Source organism: Myotis myotis, unplaced genomic scaffold (assembly GCF_014108235.1).
Source record: "Myotis myotis isolate mMyoMyo1 unplaced genomic scaffold, mMyoMyo1.p scaffold_m19_p_10, whole genome shotgun sequence".
Lineage (NCBI taxonomy): Eukaryota > Metazoa > Chordata > Mammalia > Chiroptera > Vespertilionidae > Myotis > Myotis myotis.
In genome coordinates this window covers 16,454,771-16,475,978 of record NW_023416314.1, presented here as the reverse complement: position 1 = coordinate 16,475,978, position 21,208 = coordinate 16,454,771, and the positions used below count along the sequence as shown (strand labels likewise).

The 21,208-nt window shown below is 36.1% G+C and overlaps 1 protein-coding gene across 14 annotated transcripts in view; it reads left to right on the top strand.

The window, feature by feature from the left end:
- YAP1 (Yes1 associated transcriptional regulator) overlaps nt 1-21,208 on the top strand; it is a 118,601-nt gene that overhangs the window by 38,861 nt on the left and 58,532 nt on the right. For all 14 annotated transcript variants that reach the window (XM_036324586.1, XM_036324596.1, XM_036324588.1 and 11 more), the window contains exon 3: nt 13,549-13,664. In XM_036324586.1, the coding sequence (XP_036180479.1) occupies nt 13,549-13,664 (116 nt within the window). The remainder of the gene's footprint in view (nt 1-13,548; nt 13,665-21,208) is intronic.

Here is a 21,208-nt window from a genome sequence, read left to right as displayed (position 1 = left end):
TCAGATGGTCCACAATTTTATTTCTAGTGCACACATGGTACTATATTGTGTAAATTTGCCCTTTGATTTTAGCAAATCTCTTTTTGTGTTAACCACCAGTTATTGATTGAAAAGATTCAGGTAATGCCTGGAACATAACTGAATGATCTGAATATAATTTTAGGGTATTCTTCAATAAGTAGAAGTAAGTTGTGCTGTATTTGGATGATTAAAGGTAGAGTTTAACAGCCCATCTGGGAATATAATGCATCTTCTATATATTTTAAGTACAGATTTTATATCCTTGTGATGAGAACTCTTAGAATTTACTCTCAACAGCTTTCAAATGTATCATACAGCAGTGTTAACTATAATCATCATGCTGTACATTACATTCCTAGTACTCATGTATCTTATTATTGGAAGTTTGTACCTTTTGACCGCATTCATACAATTGCTTTCTCCCGCTACCCCTGCCCCTGATTACCACAAATCTGATCTTTTTCTACTGATCTTTTACTAGGAGTTGGCTTTTTTTTTCTTATTTTCTTTTTAAGATTCCTCTTATAAGTGAGATCACACAGTATTTGTCTTTTTTGCTCTGGCATATTTCATTTAGCATTATGCCCTCAAGGTTCATCCAGTGTTGTCTCAATGGCAGGGTTTCCTCGTTTTTTTGTTTGTTTGTTTGTTTGTTTGTTTGTTTTAATGGGTGAATAATATTCTATTGACTATCCCCTGCTTTCTGACTGTTCACATTTCACATGTTCAGGTCTCACATTAGTACAGTAGTATATTCTTCACTTTGGGCCATTTCAGCTTGCAGAAGATTTTGTAGAAACACTGCACTTTGGATAGTTGGAGAAATCTATGCCACAACTTCTTTTTCCATTTATACATAGATGGACACTGGTTGTTTCCATATCTTGGCTATTGTAAATAATGTTGCCACGAACATGGGGGTGAGATGCATATATTTTTCTAATTATTGTTTTTGTTTTCTTTGGATGAATACCCAAAAGTGGAATTGCTGGATCATATGGTCTTCTATTTTTAATTTCTTGAGGAACCTCCATACTGTTTTCCTCAGTGACTGCACTAATTTACAATCCCACCAGTGTCCAAACAAACAAGGGTTCCCTTTTTTTTCCATATCCTGGGCAGTATTTATTCCTTGTCTTTTTTATGCTAGCCATTCTACCAAGTGTGAGGTGATTTTCATTTGCATTTCCTTGATAATTAGTGATGTTGAGCAACTCTTCAGGTACCTGTTAGCCATTTGTATATATTCTTGGGACAAATACCTGTTTAGGTCCTTCACCCATTTTTTAAAATTGGATTATTTGATTTTTTGCTATTGAGTTGTATGAGTTTCCTGTATATTTTGGACATTAACTTAATATATAGTTTGCAAATATTTTTTCTCTTCTATAAGTTGTCTTTTCATTTGTTTCTTTTGCTGTGCAGATTTGGGTCTTTTATGTGGCCTTATGTTGATGGTTTTCTAGTGCTTTATTATGGTTTGGAGATTGCTTGAATTGAGAGGCAGGGGTTGTCTGTTTTTTAACTATTCTTTCTCACCTTCCCCAACCACAGAATCCATCATATATTGCTTATGTGGACTTCTTTGATTATAGAAGAAAAAGTCAGTTTTCCTTTAGTTTGCCATTTTCCTAATCTGTAACATGAGTATGTTGGATCAAGTAATTCTGAGATCTTGAGCTTTTCTAATACTGGCTCTTCTACCTGCTGCCAGTTGGCCGATCACATAAAAACTCTTAACACAGGTGTTTCCACTTTAATTTATGCATCTGAAATGATTCATATGATAGAATCAGAGTTTGGCCTACTACTAACTCAGATTCTTAGATTTATTCCCTGCCTTAATATTGGTTATGGTGATATAGTACTCCCGCCCCCCTCCCCACAATGCCTCACACTTCCATAGAGCTTCATAAATCCACAAGATTCCATGAATGTCCTCTGTTCCTTAAAACATTATGAATGTATACTATGTTTGGAGAGTACTGAGCCTTAGTGAACTTATAGTCTGGTGTGGGTTTAAAGACATGGTATAGTGGTAACTCTGCAGACATTTTCATGAAAACAGGAGGGGACAGTTGGATCTTTAGGGGCTGAGTGGAGGTGGGGGGAGAGCTCAGGAACTCTTCCTAGGAACAGACATTTGAGCTGACTGGCCTCAAAGGCTTTTGACAGGAGAGAGGGGAAAAGGAATTGAAGCCAGGATACTATGAAACCAAGGGCATGCAGACATGAAATACTGATTGATGGCCAAAATTTTCCTTCGGGTGTGAAGTGATTTTCATGTTTTGAGAACTTCAGAATCTTCCTTCCACATCTCCACTTGGACTTTACCTTTACAGACTGAGGCATTCCAGTTAAGCCTAGTCTGGTCTATCCCTGAAGCCATTTTACTAATTTGTCTTTGTCCAGCAGCTCCATTATGTCAGGTCTTGAGCAATAGTGACAAAAACTTTCCACCATTTCACAGACACGAGTGATTCATAATAGGCAGACATTATTGCCATTCAGCCACTGCTCCTTCCCACCAACGTTGTAGTGGACATAATATTTTATGAATATTGTTATGTGGAATTGCTTTTTTAAGATACAAAGAAATAATCTTTATTTTATAGTTTAGGTATTTCAGCTTTCTCATCTTAAAATCCAATACTACGTTAAAGAATCCGTTATGTTCTATATGTACATTATATGTGAATTAGAAGATTAACAAAATTAGTTCCATAGATAATGAAATTAAGTTTCTGCTGTGGGGAACCTTTTTCAGTTATTAATAATTTTATTTATCAAAATAGAATTTCATAGAAACTTTCAGGGAAACTCCCAATCTAGTGAACAGCCTGCCTTTTCATTAACGTTTTAGATTCCTAGAGCTTGGATTTGTTCTCAGTGAGCTGGTGGATATTGGCATTTTAATCAGAGTAGAGGAATGTCCTCTTCATACTTAAGAATTCCTTTAAAATAAAACAAACAAACCCTCAGAACTAGAAACTTATGAAACCACTCCTTGGGGGGAATATCTCCTGTAAAATTGAGGATCTAACCTTTTATTAATTTCCTTTTAATGACCATGACTATGACCATTTGTCACATTTTCTATCCATATCCATAAAAAACTCATTCAAAAAGGTGTTAATATATGTCATAGTATAATTGAATTTCATAGTTATTTAACTTGAAAGATTCAAAGAAGAAAACTGTATTTTCACTGACAGGATCACATTTCAGTTATAACTTACAAGAAGCACTTTAAATCCTAGTTTTCAGCCTGAACAACTGTTCTGATTCTAGTGAACTGGAGGATCTGCAAAATGACTTTTTAAAAAAAAAAATTGAGATAAAATTGGCATGTAAGTTTCAGGTGTACATACATCTTTCTTAATGAATGTTAAGTCCAGGGGAGACAGAGGGAGGGAGACATTTAATCTGTATGTTAGAAATTAATTTTGATAGACTACTGAGAGTATTCTATGTAAGCCTGCCCTACCTAATAAGGTAAGCCTGTTTTGGATGAGTACGTAGTATTCATTTTTCTTTAAAAAAAATTACCAGCATGGCATGACCATTCAAAAATAACTTTTTTTTTTTTTTTTAAATATATTTTATTGATTTTTTACAGAGAGGAAGGGAGAGAGATAGAGAGTTAGAAACATCGATCAGCTGCCTCCTGCACATCTCCCACTGGGGATGTGCCCGCAACCTAGGTACATGCCCTTGACCGGAACCGAACCTGGGACCTTTTCAGTCCGCAGGCCGACGCTCTATCCACTGAGCCAAACCGGTTTCGGCCAAAAATAACTTTTTAATGGATGAAAGAAAGGTAGATGACTACTTGGCTATGATGAAAGAACCCTACACCCGTTTTGCCACATTATTCTGAAAATGCAGTATAGAATATACAGAAGTTAACTGTTATAGATTTTGAGGTCTTACCTCAAGTTATTTTTCTAATTTCAATATGAATATGATTAGATGATTGAAGACATTCTACAGTGTTATCAAACTATTGTTTAAAGTGATAATTAAAGAGAAAGTATATAAGATTCTTTAATTTAAGTATCAATTTAATCAAAATGGCAGGGATAGAGGATGCTGACAGTTTATGTTAAAAGTTCCATGTGTGTTTTGTTCTAGGGCCATTTGCCTACTTTGCTTAAAAGTGTTTATTGTGGATTTTCTCAATGCCTTCCTGGCGATTTACCATTTGGGAACTGTTTCCCAGGTGTTAGACTTGTCCTATATTAATATTTTGGGTGACTGAAGCCTTGTTGCATTGATCACAGTTGAAAACTTGAATGTAGCCATAAATATGCAATGAATATGGTTCCAGGTTTTGAACTAAATGTGATTTCCTCACAGTAGACACTTGAGCCAACACACTCAACAGATCCTTATTTGGAAGCTGCTGGTGTCTGATGAGACACAGAAAGTTGATTAAAGCTTTGTGTGGCTGCCTAAACCTGTCTCCCGTCTTTGTGCTTGGATGAGGGCCTCAGGCCTAAATCATGTCATGGCATATGAGGTCAGAGTTGGTACTGAACACATTTGTTCCTTATCTTCACCCCCCACCCCCCACTCCCCACCACACACAGATTTTATTTCCTAGGGATAACCATTTCCAAGGGGAGATTTTTAGTATGAGCATGTCACTCTTATTTGGCAACATGGTGTAATTGTCTTTAAATTGATTTCATACTTGTAGGCAAATGTGAATTTTATTCAACCTAAGAGTGGTGTAGGGTCAAATTGCAGTGGGGTGTACCATTTGTAGAGTATAGTCAGTTGTCACGTTTGCTTTTATATGTTTCTGCCCATACTTGGTTCATAATTTTGACCCATGTTTTAATAGCTTTGAGTGATAGCCCAATTATTTAAATTTCAATTTAAGATTTTGATTTCTAGTAATATTAAAACTGTTTTCATAGAGGCAACATTTGTGAGTGTTCTCATCCTTATCAAGAAATTATAGTATGTGAAACTTTTGAGGGTTCTAAAAATAGTCCAGCGTAGACATATACAAACATAAAAAGCATATGGTTGTGGCTTAGGAACTGCAGCTCATAGAAGGATTAGATTGAACAATGTATCATTGTTCCTAGAGTCAATTAGGCGTGTAGGTTCAGCTAGCCCCAGGGTACAGCCTCTAGCATGTGACTCTATAAATAACACTTGCACAACAAACATGGGCTTGATAAGTAAGCAATAAATCTGGGCTGACTGCCCACTCTTCTAAATTTTAGAACAAGCCCTGCCATCATAATATTTTGAGGGCCTGACAGCAGTAACAGAAGTTTTTAAATTAAAATGTTCCACACATCTATTTTGTATTATTCCTGGTTTTCCAGTTTTAAGCTTAATAAGTGGAAAACCAGGAATAATACAAAATAGATGTGTGAAGACAACTTTTTAAAATAAAGCAATCCTTTAGTTAGCTTTAGTGATCTTACATATACTTAAGTACACATTTTCTAACTTTCTTTGGGCATGGTGGTGATTTGGTTGCCAAGATGTCTTTAGCTTAAAAGCAGTCATCTTTGTTCACCTTTATTGGAGGAAATTAGGAATTTCTAACGAGTTCCTTAATAGTTATATTAGAAAAGATGAGTTCACAGTGATACATTTTATCATAGTTTAAGCAGGTCACTCTTGCCAAAATATTTGTTTTGTTTTTGTTTTTTTCTTACCGCAGCACAATGAAGAAAGTCTAAAATGTGTGTTAAACACTTGTCAGATGTATTTTTTTTAAAGTTTCTGTTTATATAGTTATTAGATTATATTGTTAAATTCTTTTTAAAAAGAGAATCTTTATTGTTGAAAGTATTACATATGTCCCTCTTTTCCCCCCATTTACCCCTTCTAGCCCGCCCCCGCCCCCTACCCTAGGCCTTCACCACCCTATTGTCTGTGTCCATGGGTTATGCATATGTGCATACATGTTCTTTGGTTGCTCTCTTCCCACCCACCTGCCCTACCTAGCCTTTCCTCTGAAATCCCACAGTCTGTTCCATGTCTCTGGTTCTATTTTGTTCATCAGTTTATTTTGTTCATTAGATTCCACATATGAGTGAGATCATGTGATACTTGTCTTTCCCTGACTGGCTTAATTTCGCTTAGCATAATACTCTCCAGGTCCACCCATGCTGTTGCCAATGGTAAGAGTTCTTTTTTTATAGCTGCATAGTATTCCATTGCATAAATGTACAACAGCTTTTTTATCCACTCATCTGCTGATGGGCACTTGGGCTGTTTCCAAATCTTAGCTATTGTAAATTGTGCTGCTGTGAACATAAGGGCGTATATATTCTTTCTAACTGGTGTTTCTTATTTCTTAGGCTATATTCCTAGAAGTGGGAACACTGGGTCAAATGGGAGTTCCATTTTTATTTTTTGAGGAAACTCCATATTTTCCACAGTGGCTGCATTCTCACCAGCAGTGTACAAGGGTTCCCCTTTCTCCACATCCTTGCCAACAGCTAATTTGTGCATTCTGACATCAACAAAATCTTGGCAGAGTTGGAAAGCACTAGTTGTTAGGTAGCTGTGCACAGGTACAAACAATTTAAGACCACACTGCTGGGTTTTTGTGAGACATAGACTTTACAGTTTAGAAGAAGAACATTTTCAAAAGGGGTATAAACTATATATATAATATATATGGTTAGGCTTAAGTTTATAACAACTTGTGATAATCCAGTAGACTAATAAGCTTTTGATTTATCAGATGGTTATTGAGCATTTACTTATAAAGCACTGTGTTCTTGTATTAAATATAGAAAGGATAAGAAGGGAGAGCGTGAGATCTTTAACCTCGTGTTCTGATGGAAGACATTAGATCTGTACTATAAAAAACCTTCTCTATTCGTAGTTTATGGTTAGTTATTGCAGTGGTTTTTAACCTTGTCAGTCCCATCGGCCCCTTTTAGTAAGAAACATTTTGGAAAGTGTTCATTCCAAAATGAAATCCATATATAATGTAACTACATACATAATTTTAACAATCATTATATCAGTCGGTGTAATGTGGAGGAGAAATAATTTGTGGTAAAATAATATGTACATTAATATATAAATGCTTGGGCGTGACTATATGATAAGGTATAATAGTCACTTGCCTGCATCTATACCTATAATTGCCATGAACATGACAGTTTTTTTTTTAGCATAACAGTTTTAAATAAAGACCAAGTGTGTTGAGTTAACTAAAATTGATGTGATTATCAAAAAAATATATTATTAACAGATTTCCAAACAAAACTAAGTATAATTGATTGCCTTCCAGAAAACAATTTTAAATAATTAAAATTGTGCAAAACACGTGTGTAAATATGGCTTTTTTTTCTACATGGATATCTGGCAAGACATTCCAGAGTTGTGGAAGATCATGTACTGCATTGCCAGAAGTCTAGCATTCAGTACTGTCTCCTTATTAAATGTTTGTATGACTGTAATCACCATAAATGCATCCTCCCCCCCCCCCCCCCCCCCGTTTCTAAATTGATAACCATTGATCTTAAATCAGCGATTTTCAACCAGTGTCCCGCTAGTATTTTTAAAACATTCCCTACCTGACTATTTAGTCAGGGGCACTGAGTTCTTAAATTGTCAAATAAACAAATGACAGCAGCCAATGTAACAATAGCCTTCGGTGGGAATTAATCAAAATTATCCCTTTTTTTTCCAGATTGGCAAAAAATATATTTTGTGGTGTGCCACAGAATTTTACTAATTAATTTATGTGTGCCATGAGTTAGTACAATATCAAATCAATTTTGAAAGACTGCAGTGCTCTTTGTTTTGTTTTTTTAATTAAAAGTAAGCATAAAGGAGTAAACTGTCACCAGTGATGTAACAAGGAGTGAGAAGGCTTTGTCATTGTGATGTAAGCGGTACTTACTGTGGTACATCAGTAGCTGGTGGATTTCAGTGTACCCTTCTGCAGTAATGATGCAGATTAAACTTTGAATTTTTACTGCAGGTTGGTTTTGCTTTCTTGAAGTCTGAGATGTAAACAAAATATTTACCCTCTAGGCATTAGTCATCCTTAAAACTCAGTGTTGGTGGTCAAGTCTCACAGTAGTAGGCACGGCTTCTCAAACCTGAACGTGCATACACATCTCTGTAGAGCTTGTTAAGCTGCAGATTCTCTGTCAGTGGGTTGGGTTGGAAACCCGAGGTTTTTGCATTTCTAACCAACTCCCTCCCAGGAGTTAATGTGCTGGAGGCCCACACTCTTGAGGAACAAGGTATAAGGGAATTGGTAGTTATTTATTCCTTGAGGTTTCTAAACTTTATCACAGTATCAGTGAGAATGTTAATCATTAAAATTATTTTACTAAATGACATTAACTTAGTTTTCTAATGCTTTCACTAATGAGCAGCTTAAAGTTAATCTTAAATGTTGAGGATAGATACAAGAAAGTCATCAATATTTTTCTATCATTATAAAACCCATTTCCCATTATGTTAATTAGTTTTCCTTAAATAGGGGTAATGAATTCAGTATTTAGTAATACAACATAGCCAAGAATTTGAAGAGCATGTTAGAATTTGTTGGGATGGACCTTGGCTGGTACATAAGAAATACTGCTCTTTCTTTGCCTTGGTTTAAATTGACAGAGTTGATTGTCTTAATTTAAAAAATATTGTATGAAGAGATTTTCAATAATGAATATTTTAAGAATTTGGTTATAGGAATAAGATTATTCTTTTATTCCTAAATTCTTTTGCTGTGCTTTCCCTAAGAGCCAGTATCTCTATACTTCCATGATTCCTCTTCTAGTTTATTCTTACCCTCAGCTGATAGTTCTGTGAAAGTTGATCTAATGGTTCAGAAGGAACATTTTTTTATCATTTCCGTTTCCACCTGTAGTATCTACCTACTATATCTCTTTATCACCTATAAGGTGAAAGCTGAACTCAAATCTCATTCTTACACATTTTCTTGACTTGGCCCAGCCATTCACCAGGTAGTGTTTCCTATTTTATTTCATTTCATTTTTTATTTGTCTGTGTGTTTCCTATTTTAAATATTGGTCTTGGCACAGGAAAGACGTCAGGAAAAATATTTGAGGGCATTTTGTGTGTATCAGGAACCATAGTACTAGTTGCTTTTATAAATGTTACTGAATTTAGTCCTCACAAATCTTGGAAGGAAGTAAATAAATCAGTCAAATTTTACTAAAGATAAAGCAGACTGATAAAATGACCTGCCTGTACAACCCAGATTATCATGGGCAGAACTGGGATTTGAATCCATGTCTTCCTTATTTTTCTTACTATTCCACAGAGGAGGCTTCTAAAAAGCAGAGGTCTGGGTTTTAAAAGATTAGGTAGAAATTAGGTGTTTTGTGGGACAGTTAGGGAAAAGATTACCTGAGGAAGAACATTAGTGTCAAGAAATGTAGCAGATGTTTTAAAAGAATCAGAGGTTCATCTAAGCTTATATAGTTGTTGATTTTATAGTGTTGATAATACTTGATTTGCAAAAGTATTTTGTAATATTCTTTATCTTTTATTAAATGTTCAATACCATTGCCTTTTTACTCTATTCCCTCTTAGTATTTTTTTTAAAAATATTTTTATTGATTTCAGAGACAAAGGGAGAGGGAGAGGGACAGAAACATCAGTTATGAGAGAGAATCATCGATTGGCTGCCTCCTGCACGGCCCCTACTAAGGATTGAGCTTGAAACCCCAGCAAGTGTCCTGCCCGGGAATTGAACCATGACCTCTTTGTTCATAGGTCAGCACTCAACCACTGAGCCATGCTGGCCGTGCCCTTTTTAGTATTTATGAAATATATTTGTTATTCAATATATATTACAAAGAATTTATATGTTTTAGTACCATGCTTTTCAGATATGTCTTATACAGAAATTGTTTTTAGAATTCTTGGGTACCAGATGCAGTTCTTTTTTGAACTGGATGTATATATGTCCTTGTGCAAATTCCTCAATTTTCTGTGTGCATAAGAGGGATACCAATAATGCCAGCCTCGATAATCATCTTAATGTTATACCCCTTGTTAAGAGAGTAGAAATTATATCAGAAATCACTCAATTTTCACTAGCCAGTGAAATTATTTGCTTCTGTCCTATCTTTTCTCACTTCCTTTTACAATGGAAGCAATGTCTACATTATGTTTCTTCCCACCGGTGGATGTATGACTGTATCTCCTCAGTGATCCCTTAGCACATGTTCAGCTATTCTGTTTCTATTTACATTTAAACATGTGTGTCTCTTCCTCTTGAAAAAGCAAAAACTCATATTCATCCAGTTGCATTTTTGCTTCCTTCCCCGTACACTTAAGTTGTCTGCTTCCTCACCTCGTATTCACTATACCCTCATTATGCCACTGACACTCTCTTGCCAGAGTCACCAATAATCTCCTTATTGCTAATTCTAGTGGATCTATAATCCTTACCTATAATTTCATTTTATTTATTTATTTATTTTTTAAAGGTGAGTAGAGCTTCAGTGACTTAACGAGAAAGTTTGATGTTCTTAGGGCAAAAAAATTCATTAATTCATTGACAAATACGTCAAGCACTCCTATAATTGTTGAAGATTCAGTAGCTAATAATATGAATAAAAGTCCCTATATTCTTGGAACTTCAGATAGGATGGGTTTTAGATAACATGACCAGGGAAAGCCCTCTAAGAACATGACTTTTGAGTAAAGACCAGAAGGAGGTAAAGGAAGGTTCCATGCAGATATCTGGGGAAGAGCAAGCCTGGCAAACTGTTTATTTGGTCTTAGCAAAAATGCTTTTTTGTGGCATGAAATGTTTTTATAAAGATTCTTGTTCTTGTGGTAAAATGGAAAGCTGGGTATTTTGGGGTATGCTGTTGCAAATTGACTTACATTAGGATAAAATAGTATTTTTCATAATTTAATTTCATAGATTAAGTAAAGACAAAAATACTAAAGTTAATTTTATTTCACATTTTCTTAGAATCTGAACAGTCACAATGCTTTTATAGATGGACAGTTTAGATAATGGCATCTTTATTCCATAGAGAGTTGTGATTTTTCAAAATAAGTGGGACATTGGCTGAGGTAACATAGTACTACAGCTCTAGGAAACTCTTAAGTGAGGTTCAACAGCTTTTTCAGGAGGAGGAATTTTCCCATTTGTACTTAGATCATTTCAGCAAAATGACTGATCTTTTGAGAGCAGTAAAACTATACATTCACCGTATACTATGCATTATATTAAAAACCCTAATTTATTTAAAGGAGAAAGAAGCCTTAAGAACATCTTTATGGGTTGGCTCCAATATTGGGGAAGATGCGTGTGATTCAGAAGGGGTCTTCCTAACTCGGATGGAACTCTATCTAGTTATAAATAGATTAATATGTTTTCTACAACTGGTTAGTTTTTTGAGAAACCCAGCTCAAAAATCTTCAGCAGATCATAAACTTGCTTGTAGTACACCCTCCTCTTCTTCTTTATCCCTCACAGATATTAGGGATTTTTAAAAGTACTGGAGACAAGGAATAGGCAGTGGCATAAGGTTCATTGACATTTAAGAGCCCCTAAGGAATAGGCAGTGAGAAATATTTTTTCTAAGTTTTGTGGATTTTAAATTTCTTTCCTTGAGTATGACTGTATTAATTACCATATGTGTGTTGCTTATCATCTATAAGCATGAGAAGGAAACACTGTAGATCTAGAGAACATTTTATGGTTTAATGTGTTTGGCAGCTCATATAGAGAATTGCAAAGGAAGAGGAATAAGCTCTTACTGGGCTTGATAAGGGCTCGATCTTTTGGAATGAGGGGGTTACATAGCAAGACTTGAGTAAGGTTTTGCCTGTATTGTCTAGACCTAAACAAATGCTAGGTCTACTGCTAAAAAGCATGTATGACCAGTGGACAAAAAGAAGTGCCGAATTGACACTTATTCCTGAGTGTACACATCTCCCAAATTGTTACCTCCCTGCTTTCATCCCCTTCCTGCTTGCTTAGGACCTAAAGGAACTTTCCTATCTCCAGTAGATAATACTTTTGGCCCATTCTAGCCAGAGTCTATGATCCTTTTTTATTGTGCTTTGATAATGTTATTGATGAAGATAGCATCCTAATTCCATGACAGGGAAGTAAATGACAGGGTGTCATTTCCTAACCATTTACATGGGAATTTATCATGGGATTATTCAAGAAGAGAGAACCCAGATTTGAAATTTAAACAGCCGTACAAAAAATAATTTGGGAGCGTTACTTTTTTTAAATGTCTTATTTCTAGCCACTTCCCCCTGACCAGTTTCAAAAATACTATGAGTTCCTGGTTGTTTAGTAATAGGAAAATCTAGCAAAGCAGAGTTCTGTAATTTTGCCATCTAGAAATAAAGTTACATTTTGATGACTATCCTTCCCATATGTTTTCACTGCATACATACATTTAAACAGTAAGCCTCATACTGTACATACTGTTTTACAGCCTACTTTAAAAAGCTGTATGAATAGTTTCCATGTTATTAAATATTCTTCTAAAATATTTTCAATAGCTGCATTATAATCCATTATATTAAACAATATTTATTTAACCAATCCCTATCATTAGATGTTAGCTGGCTTTCAAGTTTTTGCTTTTATAAATTACACAGAAGAGAACCTGGCATAACTCTTTGAGTACTTCTCTGGCTTTTTTTTTCCTTCAGGATAACAGTAGTTTCATGTGTATAGTATTTTTAGTTGTTTCATTGAAACATTTGCTAGAAGAAGGAGACTATTATTTATTGAATGCTCATTTACCAGATACTGTGCCAAATGCCTTGTAGTAGTATATTTCATGGAATCTTTAGCTGGTTTCATCCCAGTGTTATAGGTGAAGAAATCTATATGCATATGTCTAAGATATTTTGCAGTAAGTTAAATGCACGTAGAAAATGTTGATATGTTTTGTTTAAGCAAAAAACAGTCACAGGAAACAATAAAAACTTACGTATATGACATTTTAATTTAATTTTGGCTTTGGTATATATATATATATATATATATATATATATATATATATATATATATATTTCACAATAAGACAATATCTTTGTGTTTTACCTAAAAGGTTTTAGGTCTAAAATTAATTGGCATTCTTAGTTTAGGAGAAAAAATGTGGATGAGTCCCTTGAAAATTTTGGGTTTTAGTCATATGACCACTGTTACAGATTACTTTGTAAATCACATTTTATGTTTAAATTAGAAGTGAGTAATAATTGTCTACTAAGTGAAAATGGTTTCCCTTCACTTAAAGTTTCAGGTATAGATTTTTCAAATCCTGCACTTGTAAGATCTAAGAAGTGAAAGTTGAGTGATATAAGGATAAAAAAATAATAAGGATAGAGAAAGGTTGCAGCGGAAAGGGTAGGAGCAATGAGATGTCATGACTATATGCTTTTGCAGAGGTAGTTTAGACATCTTTGCCTTTTAGCCCATATAATGTACCCTATTTTGATAAGTGGGATTGTTCTTCTTAGGACCTGGTATTTGTTATCTAATGCACTGGTTTTTGTTTTTTTTTATCTCAGTCACATCGATCAGACAACAACATGGCAGGATCCCAGGAAGGCTATGCTCACCCAGATCAATGTCACAGCCCCCACCAGTCCACCAGTGCAGCAGAATATGATGAACTCGGCCTCAGGTGAGTTAGACGCTATAATTAGACCACACTGAATAATGCTTGTGCATTGGTAAAACTTTCTGTGGAAAATAGTAATTATTCTTCTAAGAAAACTGGATCCTGGGTGATGGTTATTTTCTATCCAGTTTCACAGGGGAGACTTACTTATTTCAAAGTAACATACTGTGTATATGCCAAAGCATTGTTTAGTCATTAATACATAAAGTGGCTGATGTCTAAAAGACAACAGATTTTAAAGTTTTAATTCTGAAGTGAGTATCTCAAATTCCTAGTTTGGTTAACTTTGACATGCTTGTGTCTGTGGTCTTAAAGTTGAAGGTTTCCCCCTTCCTTTTGTGGTTTGGATTGGAAACCAAGTTTTGGTGTTCCTAACCCCCTACCTTTTAAAGCAGATATTTGTTCTATCTTAAGATTAACTGGAAGATAGTAACTTATAAACCCCAAGGCATTTTTCTTAGGTCTAGTATGTGTTATTGAGCATGTTTCCATCTTTTTCATAGGAGATAAATCTGAGTGTAAATTTATATTTTTTTGCCTCTTATTTGGCAAGTTACTTAAATCTGCTGTTTTTCTCATCTACATAATGAGGAATGACATTGCCCCGTCTTATAAAGAGGAAGATATTAAACGAAATGATACAGTACATATAAAACTATTATTACAATACATTAATAGGTAGTAAGTAAAGGCTTATTTCCTTTTTCCCTAGTAAGTTAGATACTGTTAGCTTTTTTTCTCCTTTGTTATATGGGCTCAAGTTCATAGCTACTCCATTATGCATCTTTGTGTGTATTAGAAAAAGGTGGCCCTTCCTCTGGGCAGATGCAACCCCATGCCTAGCATCAGGGACTGAGGCATTTGGGCTGGATTTCTGACCACTCCTCTGCTTCCCACACTTTGTCCCCTTTGTTTAGTGCCCTAGTTTAAGGCACAGATGGCAACAGTAATTGGCAGTTCTCACCGATGTATCTTCATAGATCATACATCTTCCCTATCCAACAAACTGACCAACTTAATATTATAGCTACACTATAGATTTTCTTAGCAGCATCAGCCTTTGGAAAGGGATTGATGGAAGTGGGGAGGGTGGTGCAGTTGGTTGACAGGAGGATTCCTTGACCTTAGAGTGTGCAGAATTTGAAATGTCTTTGCCCCTGAAGATGATGCCAGTGTGTTGGAATGTTTCTACTGTTCCGTCACACTCTCCTCTTCCTTTTGGTGGGTTAAACACATTTCTAATGAGTTAAAAAACAGCCCAGCCGGCCTGGCTCAGTGGTTGAGTGTCGACCTCAATGAACCAGGAGGTCATGGTTTGATTCCTGTCGGGGCACATGTCCAGGTTGTGGGCTCGATCTCCAGTGTGGGGCATGCAGGAGGCAGCTGATCAATGATTTTCTCTCGTCATTGATGTTTCTCTTCCTCTTCATTCCTCTCTGAAATCAATAAAAATATATATTTTTTTAAAAAGAGTTAAAAGCTGAAAATGTAGATGTAGACAAGGTTCATGAATGAGATTTTCTTGTTATAAATTTTGTTTACATAAACTCTTGAAATAAGATTCATTCCTTAAATCTTCCATTTTAATTTATTTTAATAAGAATTCATTTACTTATTCTCAGAATCTGTGTGACATTTAAATTTTAAAAATTTAAAAGCAAAAATTATGCAAGTATTTATTAACTAATATTTTTACTTGGAAGCTTTTCTTTTTAATTATCAGATTTCCAAATACAAGTTGTATTTATAGCTCAAAGAAGATGATTGAGATTATTCATTTTTGTCATGCTCCTTCTAAAAGTATACCTAAGAAATTAGTAACAAATAATTCCTACTCTCCTATTGGAAGAGTAGGCGTTTTACATCTAGAATGGTTAATTATTATTCTTTTGGAACATTGGGTGTTTTTTTCCTATTAAATTTTCTAATGGTAATGGTCAGTGGAAATGGAAATCTTTATTCAAATTTATGTTCAAAATCGAAAGTATATATCAAATTGGTTTTAGAATATTTGCATATTTTATTTCCACTCTAAATTTTAATTGTAAAATATGAAATGTGTTTATTATATACTGCATATAAATTAGTAGGCGTGCTTAACAGGTGTATTTTTTAAATTAATTTATTTACAGATGGCATAAAATGTTATACTAGTTTCATATGTACAACAGAGTGATTAGACATTTATATACCTGACTAGAGGCCCGATGCACCAATTCGTGCACAGGTGGGGACCCTCGGCCTGACTGGCAATCGGGGCCAATTGGGGCCAGCTGGCGGTGGGAGGGACTGTGGAGGTTGGCTGGCCATGGGAGGTTGGCTATTGGAGAGCACTGACCACCAGGAGGCAGCCCCTATGTTGAGCATCTGTCCCCTGGTAGTCAGTGCACATCATAGCGACCTGTTGTTTGGTCGACCAGTCATAACAGTCGCTTGGGCTTTTAAATTCTATATAATAAAAGGGTAACATGCAAATTGACCAAACGGTGGAACAACTGATTGCTCTGACATGCATTGACCACTGGGGGCAGACGCTCAATGCAGGAGCTACCCCCGGTGGTCAGTGTGCTGCCACAGGGAGAGCGCCGCTGAGCCAGAAGCCTGGCTCATGGCTAGTGAGCACAGCGGCGGGAGTGGGAGTGGGAGCTTCTCTTGCGGCAGAGCTAAGGAGCAGTGAGCCGAGCAGTAAGGAGCGAGGGGCCCTGGACTGCCAGAGGGTGCAGGCCAGGGTGAGCGCACCCCCCCCCCCCCCACCAATGCATGAATTTCTGCACCGGGCCCTCTAGTTAAATAATAAGAAGCGTATTTATATGCCTGGCATTCTGCTAAGTTTATTTTGTACTATCTTATTTAATTCTCATAATAGCCATTTAAGTTAAGTGTTGTTATTAGGCTCACTTTACATATGAGAAAGCTTGAGTAACTTTCCCCAAATAACACAGCTTTTTAATGGTAGAAGCCAGGATTCAGACTCTGGTAGTGGGGTTCCAGAGCCCATGCTCTTAGTCCACGTGTGACTAGGGTTAGGGTAAGTGACAGAGTAAAGCCTCAGAAAACAGATGGGATAAGATCTGTTAATGCACTGGAGTCACTATTTTAAAATATCAGTAAACATATTGGAGAACTCTTTCTACAGAAGGTGGTGGGTGTGGGGATGATGTTTGCTTAAAGAGATTTTGTATATGATAAAATGGACACTGTACCTTAAAGAAGAAAGAGTATTTTACGAGGACACTAGAGGTCATTTTCTTTAATGGGAAGGTCAGACAGTATGATCAGTTAAGAAAGGAAGAGCCCTGGCCCGTGTAACTCGATTGAACATTGTCCCGTGCACCAAAAGGTTACCAGTCGATTCCATCCAGGTATTGCACATTCGGGTTGGGTACTTACTGGAGGCAATCCATCGATTTTTCTCTCTCCCTCTCCCTTCCTCTCTTTCTGAAATCAATAAAACCATTAAAGATTTAGTGAAACCAAAAAGTTTTTTAAAAGTAAAACTGAAACAGTGTAAAAAAGAAAACGAGTCAGCAAAAGTTTTAAAATAAGAGTAAGCTGCTAAATATATATGAAAATTCAAGTGTGGATTCTAAGTTTGTTCACAAATACAAATGGCTTAACTACCAAATCAAGTTGAGGCTATTGATAAGATCGATATAGTAAATACCTCATTTTACTCTGAATTACATGCTTGAGATTGTTGTCTTTCATTTCAGTGGACATTTAAGTTTAAAAATAAATAATGGATTTCTACATGGTGTTGAAATGCTTTGGATTGAATGTCATAGGAATAAAATACTGTCATTTTTCTGTAGACTCTCCAGACCTAACTTTTTAATATTTGGCTCAACTGAATGACCTTTCAAGTTTCACTTCAATTCTAAGATTTTAAGAAATTCTATTTCTTTTATTCAGTCTAATAATTCTGTTTAGCCAAAATGATCAGTATACTTTGGTTTTAGAAGTCATTTTTCAAGACATGAGGTTGAAAGGATGGATTTTATTGCTGGACTGGAGACCTGTAGTTTGTGAATGCCCAAATTCTACTAGTAGTACAAATAAAGATGCACTGGAAAGGGTTCTAAAGGCAAGACTTAACTAGATCCTTTAAAGAAGATTAATTTATATTCTCTGTCCATTTAATTGGCAAATAAATGACTGAAAAGAATTTGAGAGAAAAATAGAAGGAATTTTGAATAATTCAGTAAGAATGGTTCTATTTTACTTTCCATTAAAATATGTAATGATATGTGTATAAACCCTATTTTATTAAATTAAATTTGAGATGATTGCCCTTTAGAAGTTCTATTAAATGTGTTATGCTTACCCTAGCTTGTTTGACTCAGTAGATAGAGCATCAACCTGCAGACAAAAGGGTCCCGGGTTCAATTCTGGTCAAGGGCACATGCCCGAGTTGTGGGCTCCATCCCTGGTTGAGGGCATGCAGGAGGCAGCCGATCAATGATTCTCTCTCATCATTGATGATTCTATCTCTCCTTCTCTCTTCCTCTCTGAAATCAATAAAAATATATTTTAAAAATTTTTTTAAGTTTTTTTAAGCAATACTCTATGCTTATAGAGTATTGATTTAACAGCCTTTTGATATATGCTTGGAGCTGTATAAAATAGATCTACATACTGACAGGTAAATATTAGTGATTTTTGTTAGACATTAGAAAATAAGGACTTGGGGATAGAAAAGTGGTATTTCTCCTTTAACCAGATTTATTTATATGAAGACATTAAATTTTGTAGTAGTAGCTTATTAACAATGACCCACAAGATTGCTGAATCTTAATCAAAAATAACTTGACACCAAAGAGTGTTTAGGAAAATTAAAAATCACAAGCTCTGATGTAATTTAAGCAAAATCAATGAACCCAGTTATGTATGCTTTTTAAAAATGTAACTTTGGCCCTAACCGGTTTGGCTCAGTGGATAGAGCGTCGGCCTGCGGACTGAAGGGTCCCGGGTTCGATTCCGGTCAAGGGCACGTGCCTGGGTTGTGGGCACATCCCCAGTGGGACATGTGCGGGAGGCAGCTGATCGGTGTTTCTCTCTCATCAATGTTTCTAACTCTCTGTCCCTCTCCCTTCCTCTCTGTAAAAAATCAATAAAATATATTTTTTAAAAAAACCAATAAAATATTTTTTTTAAATGTAACTTTGATAATAGACTAAAGTCGAATGTTATCATTACTGTACATTTGAAAAGATTCATTATTTTTATGTTTTAAAGTCATTTTTTAAATCAATGCCCAAATCCTACCAATGTAGCACTTTCAGATTTCCCGATAAACCTGCATGGGATTCCTAGGAAATACTTCAAGATGGGTGTAGAAAATGCTTTCTTGATGGAGACAGATGATACATGTTAGAGGAATGTGCTAAACACTTTTCATTGCAGCGGGTGAAATGCTGAGAGGCAGCCAGAGTAGTGCAGAACTGCCTTCATGTTTCCAGCTCTATTGCTCCTGCTTTGTGTAAATCTCTGGGACCAGATGGGAAAGAGAATTTTTTACCAGGGAAAATGACAGAGAATAGACGTGAAATGTAAAAATGACAACATATAGGGTTTTTCACTTTAAAAAGCACAGTAAAGGATAAGGATATGTGAGGAGTTGGAAAGTTGACAGCAGGTTTTAGGAGTTGATAATTTCTACTTCATGTGTTGTAGTTCACAAACTTTGAAGTTCTACTTTTCATTTTGGAGTAAACTGAAATTGAATCTAGAATAGGGAGTAAGATCAAGGGCTCTGAGAGTCTGGTGGACATGGATTTGAATCCAACCTCTGTCACTTACTGCCTATAAGATTTTTGGACAAACTGTACCTCAGTTTCTTCACTTGGAAAATGGGGATAACAGTAATATAACACTGAACTTACAGGGCTATTGTGAAGATTACATGATACTCTTTAAGGTACTTGGCGGGGTATCTCTCAGCCCAGCCTTCACCCTCTCCAATCTGGGATCCCTCTCACAATTTGGTACCGCTGGCTCCTAACTGCTTGCCTGCCTGCCTGATTGCCCCTAACCCCTTCTACCTGCCAGCCTGATGGCCCCCTGACTGCTTCCCTGCCAGCCCAGCCCAATCGCCCTCAACTGCCCGCCCTGCTAGATTGATCGCCTACAATTGCCCTCCCCTGCCGCAACTCGCCTCCTCTATGCGAGGCGGCAGAGACACCGGGACCAGCCTCCTCCGCCGAGGAGCTGCAGGACCCCCAGGCCTTAGCGCACGGAGCGGCCACAGGGCCCCGCCCTCACTGTGCATGTGGCCATCTTGTGATGATGTCGCTTGCAAGGACCACGTAGGCTTTCATTAGTATAGATAATTTTAAAATCTGTTAGCACACCGTCTTTAGGGCTACATTACATGAATTTACATGAGTCAAGATGTTTTTGATTCTTCTAAAAGTTTTTAAATATTATAAAATAGAAATTGTCAATCTGAAGTCAGTATATAGAATGAGGCTCTACTGAAGTATATCAACAGTACTTACAGGAATAAAATTATAACAAAGCCCAATATCAGAGCAATGAATGCAGTAAGAGGCTGTATTATTATTATTTTTTTTAATCCTCATCCAAGAACACGGAGAAGAGAGAGAGGCAGACATCAGTTGCCTTCCATATCTTCCCAGACCATTATCAAACCCACAATCCAGGTTATGTGCCCTGACTGGAAATCAAACAGGCAATTTTTCGGTGAATGGGATGACACCTAACCAACTGAGCCACTCCAACCAGGTATTAAAAGGCTTGTATTTATTAGTTACTCTCAAGCTCCTATCCTAACTATCTTTTTTCAACCAAAATTGGTTTCCTTTTTCTCATTTGGAAATTTAGGTAAATTATGAAAAGGTAGCCACAGGAAAGAGGATAATAGTAAAAAGCAAAAGCATGTAATCAAGAATTAATATAACTAATTCTTTTTTTAAAATTTTTTTTTAAAACTTTATTTCAGAAAGAAAGGAAGAGGGGCAGAGAGAGATAGAAACATCAATGATGAGATAATCATTGATCAGCTTGCCTCCTGCATGCCCCACACTGGGGATCGAGCCTGAAACTCGGGCATATGCCCTGATCAGGATTGAACCTTGACCTCTTGGTTCATAGGTTGATGCTCAACCTCTGAGCCACACTAGCTGGGCATAACTAATTCTTAAGAAATTCAGTTGTTTTATATAGTTTATTTTGATTTGTTGAAGATTAAGTTCCTGAAAAATGATTACTAATACGGAAACAAGAACCATTTTTGTGGTTTAAAAATAGGACTAGCACCTTTCATTTTAATAAAAGTTATAAATAAAATGTAAGGACTATGAAAATAAAAATGTTTATTTGTGAAATGGAAAAAAATAATTCAGTGAGAATGCCCAATGAAGTTGCAAATGACGTTAGCTTTCAATTATTATATCTTCTTTAGTACTGTAGTTCTGAAGCATTTCTTAAACCAAGTGGCACCTTCTAATATTGATGGATTCTTGACTTTGCTGCTTACTGAAGCATGCCACTCATGTCAGAGCAGCTAATAGGCTGTTTTATTCTGA